The following is a 7477-nucleotide window of genomic DNA, read 5'->3' as shown; positions in this document are numbered from 1 at the left end:
TTAGTATTAGTACTCTAAAGTACTGGTCACAGACACACTCCCAACGATTTAGGAACCAAAAGAGTGGAGGGTTTAAAGTCACGTCTTTTCTTCCCTATTCCTAACTCATATATCTTGTATAATGAACTCGTACATCTTGTAAAATGAACTCGTATATCTTGTATAATGAACTCGTACATCTTGTAAAATGAACTCGTATATCTTGTATAATGAACTCGTACATCTTGTATCATGAGTTCTTCCACAGACGAACCAGTCATCATGAGAATACTTGCTGTAGTGGGGGTGGTCTTGTGTGGCCTGCTAGATAACGTGTATGGGTGTTCTCATTTTGGTTCGTGTCCCCAACCAAAACTACAACCAAACTTCAATATCAACAGGGTAAGTTGTGGCCAAGTAGGATTCAAATCCTTTCTGATTTTTATTTTTATTTTTTTTTACTGGTGGGTTTCGATTTTACCCCAACATTTTACCATGCTTGGTGTTTTCTGCATATTTTTTTTTTTACCTCAATAGGTGACACGTAAACATATCTTCATTTCACACAGTACAAACGCCTATTGGTAGTTTTTTGTATGTATTGGCATTATTACAATAGCGTTTTAACTCTCTCTCTCTCTCTCTCTCTCTCTCTCTCTCTCTCTCTCTCTCTCTCTCTCTTCTTTCTTCTTTTTTTAAAAAAATAAATAGCAGATCTGACATTCGATCCTCAGCCGAGAAAGGCTGTTTTTATAAATGCTTTGAGACACAACTTTTTAGATTCTTATCCTGAAAACGACTTTTGAATGTGTCATCATGCAGATTAAAATAAAATGGTGGATGGAATTCTTTTAGATTAACATGTTATTCCAGTAGCTTTTTACATTTTTGTTTGTTTGTTTGTTTTTTTTTTTTGGTATCGCCGGCGGCCTTTCGGTAACCTGAATTGTAATAAGTCAAACGACATTGAGCGCGGTCTGTGAGTGGAGTGATGACCAAAAAAAAAAAAAACAAAAACATAATTTAAAAAACCCTAAAACAACAACAACAACAAAACAAAACAAACTTGGGCCAGTATTACTTACCTTAAATACATAGGCCATTTTGCACAACTCAAGCAAGGTATGATTAAGTACAGTGCACTGTATGAAGCGTAGATTTTGTTTACATGAGGAATTAAATGAAACAATGCATAAAACACCGAGCATTGTTCAACCAAAAATATTTATGTCATCCACACGGTTTTATATTGAGCTTTTGAGTTGTTTTTTGAGATTTTTTTTATATAGCGCAATATTCATTAAATGTGCTCGAGCAAAGCGTTTTACAAGGGGTCCCTGGTCAACAGCAACATTTAACAGGATGGGACATGACGCCTGTTAGGCGAGATTACAATTTTCGGACAGAGACAACACTGCTAACGGCCAGGTACTCATTTTACACCTAAGTACGGTGAGAGAATGTGAGTAAGAGCCTTTTTCAAGGACTCAACAATGCGCCGAGCGAGGCTCGAACCCATGACCTTCCGATCCGAAAGCGAGTATCATACCACAATACCACATAGCCGCACATGATATTTGGACATTTATGTTTTAAATAAGGCAATCGATTATGAGACCGAGAACGGGTTGATCTCTATTATTTCGAACAAATAATGGTGAATCTTTTAAGATCTAAAGTGGTTTTGAGACAAGCTGCCTCATTTTGTAACATAGTAAAGCAATTTTTAAGCGTGGTAAGTGACCTGATAATGTAAGAGTGATAGTTAAAAACTGTCCACCCAGTCCATTTATCAGTGACTTGTACTGTATCATGTTAGACACAGAGCCTGTTGTAGCTGTGAACATTTTTCGTTTGTTCGATAGTATTTACACGACAGAAATGAGATCATAACCGTTTGGGTTACCAGGCCTGCAAGTAAGTACTAACATATAAATTTCGTCCATTCTCCTCTTACAGTACATGGGGAAATGGTTTGAGTATGTGAAATTTCCTTGGGAGTTGTCAGCCGGTGCCAGATGTACTACTGCCAACTATACTCTCAACGATGACGGTAGTGTGGTCGTGCTCAATGGAGCTATTCGAGAACAAAGCATGTGAGTTTGAAAGTTGGGGGGGGGAGGTGGGTGGATGAGGATGCGGGCGGTTTTAGGTGAAAGAGGGATCGGGTGCGGGTTCGATCCGATCTTCATGGCTCTTACATCCCTCTCATCTTCTTTATTTCAAACATTCTATGACGAAAAACTTTGTAATGGAGCACGAATACCTTAACGGTTAGAGTACTGGACTCGAACGTTGGCTGATTGGTTCACGATCAGAGTGCGGTGAAAAGTTTGCCATGCCTCTCTGTCCACCCTTCAGTCACTGGGTTGCTTAATTATATTATCTTTTTTTATCCACGGGGAAAGTACTTTTGAGTTCCGTCTTTTTAAAAGGATAGTACGAAATTATTTATTGTCTTTTTAACGCTGCAGAAACCGGGATAAACCCTGAATCTAATGGCAATATGGCTTTATGATGCTAAACAAAAATACAAAAAAAAGAACCAAAAAAAAAATAATAAACATAACAAAACAAAAACTACAACAACAAACAAACTTGCAAATAAGATGATAGTTGCTTTGTTTAGGTTTCTAATCTTTCTTGTCCAATAGAAATACGTAATATTATAGATGGCACGCTGTTTGAATACTGGCGCACTCTGTAAAATTAATAATGTTTAAAGTTTGGGCCAGAAAACTCGTTATCCAAATAAAGACCGATTAAAATTGCCCCCATCTTTTGTAAAACTGTCCAACCTGAGACCTCTCGAGATGTTTTCTGGCCAAAAATTTAAAAAGTGTATTTTTGTTTGTGATAATAGGATCATGATTACACAACAAAATGGCAATATCACATTTGTACAATATTCCATTAATAAAAACGAATTTGATAAAATCCAAGCACCAAATGATTAAAAACAACAAGAAACACTCAAACTTAGTTTGAATTTTTCAACCGGCTCGACTCCGAGTTACGATTATTGGCCAAGAAGTATGTCCATAAGGACAGGGGGAGTGACTCGGGATATTCGAACTCTTACTTAGAGATCACCCGAGTTCAACCCCTTTGACGCCAATCGAGTTTTTATTTCCGAACGATACCATGGTTTTAAAAGCTTCACTGCAAACGATCTTTTAAAAAAAAAGATACGTAATCTTTTAAAATGACTATTGAATTACCACTTTGAATACAATTTTTTGTATGACTGACACAACTAAAAGCATTCTCTACTTTCTAATGTCTTTAATTTAACTCTCCCCCTCACCCTTTCCCCAACAGCCTTGGAATGTGTCCTTGGTACGAATCTATAGTGGCGAAGGGTGAGGCCAGGCCATTAGACGACAGTGAGCCTGCCAAACTGGGGGTCAAATTTAATCCTAGTGAGTAGTCATCATCATCATCATCATCATCATCATCATCATCATCATCATCATCATCATCATCATCATCATCATCATCATATCATCATCATCATCATCATCATCATCATCATCATCATCATCATCATCATCATCAATTTATCATATCATCATACACATCATCATCATCATCATTATCATCATCATCATATTATCATCATCATCATCATCATCATCATACATATGTTTCATCTTTTTCATTGGGCTTGTCCGAACACTATCTTGTAATAGGCACGTCTTAATTGTGACGTCACGTGGTCTAGTGGCATGGCTCGTCTTGGGATTGGAAGAAAAGTCTTCTACATTTTGTTTATTCTTTAATGACGCTGCCAAACAAAAAAAAAAAAAAAAGAAAAAGAAAAAGAACTACAAACGAGTAATAATAAACATTTTTTTCAAACAACAATGACAATCAAATTGTGAGAAAATACGAGACTCCCATAAAATCTTTGTATGGTCACCCATTTACTAAGTCTATCCATCACAAAAAAAAAAAAAACAACAAAAAACAAACAACATAAAGATGGCGATTGTTGGGAAACATAACATGGATTCTGTAAGCTTAAGAAATGCACTTGAAGCGATACAATCTTTAAAACTCCTGGTAATGGAATAATTTGATTTATCATGTAGGACAAAACATGCACTACATTTAGCGTTGGTGACATTTTGGGACAATGACAAGGCTTCTTTACACTAGATAGAGATAACACCAAAGATAAAGTTTTGCATCTACAATAAAACGTGAAAAATTAAATGTGTAAAATAACTTTCCAAAGGGCATACCTAGCAACTTAAATCTTCGAACCATTTGTAGACGGTGTCCTGAGTGCAAGACCGTACGCTAAACGGCAGCGACACAAGATTGGATCTATACCAGAGAGAAAAATTTGTCAATTTATGATATTACTATTATTTATTTCTCATTCCAGACGCCCCTGCAAGTGACGACTGGGTACTGGAAACTGATTATGTCACATATGCAGTGGTGTACAGTTGTAGCAGGTACATGGAGGTTTTGCCCGTCTATTCAGGTGAGACTTTGAGACGAGTTTCGGATAAAATTGAGCTTTTATATAGGGCAATATCCACTTAACGTGCTCAAAGCGCTTTACAAGGGGTCCCTGGTCAGCAGCAACATTTAACATGTAGGACGAGACATGACGCCTGTTAGGCGATATTACAATTTTTCGGACAAAAACAACGCTGTTAACGGCCAGGTACTCATTTTACACCTGAGTACGGTGAGAGAATGTGAGTAAAGAGTCTTTTCCAAGGACTCAACTATGCGTCGAGTGAGGCTCGAACCCAGGACCTTCCGATCCGAAAGTGAGTGTCATACGACTAGACCACATAGCCGCATAAGCGGGGTTTGTTTTTTTTTTCTACGCAGGAGGTTACAGTGTATGACAAATTTATAACCAAAATAGCTCTTCACCACCGCCCCCCCCCCCTCCCCCCGCACGCTGCCCGTTATAATTCAATGTATCAGGTATATAATATAAAGATAATCTTGATATCAGCTTAAATGATGTCAACAAATCGTGAATCATCTCAAAATTAAACTTGGGGTGAAATGGGAACTTATCCACGCTCCTCGAACAGTCTGATCAGTTATTATTAAGTAAGCAATTGCAGCGATTGCTTATCTAAGCGATCTACGGAGGTATTTCCACCGGTATTATGTGTTTAAGTAAAATACAAGCTTGTTCTGCGAACTTGATCAATCGTACCAAAAAGTAAAATTATGTGTAACCTAAAAGTTTATAAAAGAACTAAATTGTCGTTACTCAGCTCTTTGTTATTGTGTTTAGATATCCACTTTGGTGATTAGTTCTCACTAAATTATATCATTCAGTTCAATTGTACATAGTTATGTGTGTTGGCACGTTAAATCAGGCTGGTAGATGTCGTGAGTATTGTACCTAAACGCAAAGCTTCAGTAGTCTGATTGAGATAATCTAGAAGGTGTCGAAGTCAGCATTATTCATTCTATTATTTGTATACAACCAGTACCGCTAGAATTTGTCCGAGCAGGCTGTGTCACTGATGGTTTATTATTGTTCCTTTGGTTATAACGTTTATCCATTAATTTGTACCAAATAAGTTATTCTAGATATTATTGTTTGAAAGAAACAGTCTCTATACAAGAAAATCATAAAAATACATTTGATTGTTTATAACTGTATCTAATCTTTCAGAAAATGCCTATGTGCTAACCAGAGAGAGGGGCGTGGCACCACCTGGCCTCGTTAACATCTATCAACGTCTGACCGATCAAGGCATTGACATCTCCAAGTTTGAACTAACTGACCACAAGGGCTGTCCTGTCTGGCCCAAGGAATAACTACCATGACGTCATAGATCTTGAATTACAAGTTATGATATGTGTAAAGGATAAACTTGATTACCGAACGACTGTTTTAGCAAAACTTCATTAAGTCCAAATATTGTTGTTATAGGGGGTGATACACACATCAAATTTTATTAACATTTCATAGGGAATCGATCCAGGGCTCTTTATTAATCTTGGTAGTATTATCAAAAATGCGGTAAACTAAACGATAACCTTTGTGTTTATAATTTACTAAGAGCAACTTAAACAACACAAGGTGCCTGTATATTACTCATCTAAGTAATTCCTCTTAAAGTTTTGACCCATTGTGAAATAACTTTTACTTAACAGTTACTTGAGCTTGTGGCAAAAAAAGTATTAACACGAAAAATTACCAACAACCCCCCCCCCCCACAAAAACAAAACAAACAAACAAAAACGTAAAAAGTATAATTTTATTTATGTTGATTTAACAGAAAAATCTTTGGAGATTTGTTTTCTTTTCTTTTATTTTTTTCTATAGTTCATGACACAAACTATGATATAAGAATCAGTCATTTAACCAGTCGTTTCTTACCAACCAACTTTTATTTCCTTAATTTCAATGTTATAATTTTTTTCTCTTTTGTTTTCAAAACTCAGATTCCAGTAGAAAGTGCAAGCATAAAAAGAAAAAGAAAAAAAAACTCCACAAAAACAACAATAAGGACAAGAAAAAACAGCACAACTGGCCACTTGTTTAATAAGTGCCATATCAATAGATTTATATTGTCATAATAATCATGTTTCGCAGCATGTGCTGTAAGCCGCATCACATATTATCTAAACATCACATGGTTAAATTTGAGGAATCCCCTGGGACGTGTGCACGATATTTTAATCTTCTGCTCACGTGAGGTAGATTTTTGGGGTTTTTTTCAAGGTTCTGTTCACTCGACAAGGGATTCACTCAATGTCTAATTAATTGATCATTTGACGATGACGTACTTAATATGGCTGACTGGGTGAATATGTTTAGAACATAAGGATATCACGTGATACTTTACCTTTTTACAAACAGGTTAAAAATTACTAACATTAAATGATATTAAATACATTCAGTATTTTCAATTTGCTAGTTGTATTGTCTTTGTTTGTTATAGTTACAAGTCGTCTAAATATCTGTACATAAATACAAGTTTAAAAATTAACTTATCATCGTCTTATGTTTAGAAAGATAAACAATTTAACATTTAACTTAAATATTATTTTAAATAAGAAATGAATTGTGATTCACAAACAGGTTGGAAGATATTGTTATTGAACGTCAAAATAAAAGTATCCTTATAAATGCTTTGTTCAGCCCATATTGGTGTATAGGCCACAGGCAAGAGGTAGTAATTCAGAGCCGGTTTCTATTGTGTGAAATGAACAATAGCAATTGCTTGCTACCATTTGAATAGAACGCTAGTCTATCGCAAAGTACGTTCTTCCAGATCTAACAGACCCAGCTACACAATCACTGGTGGGTGGGCAGGGGAAAAAATTCGAGTCCACTTGGAATAGATCGTGTGAAGCGAGTGGTCTACTATCTCAGCTATGGGGGGCCAAAATAAACTTCAATTTTATTTCCAACATTTAAGGATGTGTTTGGTAATTGTTCGACAGCATGAGAATATCACTTTTAGATAGTGTGCCGTTAATTAAAGCTCTATACATTCCT

The 7477-nt window shown here is 36.2% G+C and overlaps 1 protein-coding gene across 1 annotated transcript; it reads left to right on the top strand.

Moving 5' to 3' along the window:
• Window positions 1-231: 231 nt before the first annotated feature.
• LOC144969321 (apolipoprotein D-like) lies at window positions 232-5787 on the top strand. The gene is made up of 5 exons (XM_078908430.1): window positions 232-381; window positions 1939-2075; window positions 3301-3401; window positions 4373-4474; window positions 5642-5787. Exons 1-5 carry the CDS (start codon window positions 232-234, stop codon window positions 5785-5787), a joined length of 636 nt encoding a protein of 211 aa, XP_078764556.1.
• The last annotated feature ends 1690 nt before the right edge of the window (window positions 5788-7477 follow it).

The sequence above is a fragment of the Berghia stephanieae genome, chromosome 3, assembly GCF_034508935.2.
Source record: "Berghia stephanieae isolate SIO BIC M18660-M18661 chromosome 3, UCSD_Bste_1.3, whole genome shotgun sequence".
In the NCBI taxonomy this organism is placed as follows: Eukaryota; Metazoa; Mollusca; class Gastropoda; order Nudibranchia; family Aeolidiidae; genus Berghia; species Berghia stephanieae.
The sequence above is the reverse complement of the archived record's forward strand: the minus strand, read 5'-3'. Positions and strand labels throughout refer to the sequence as shown.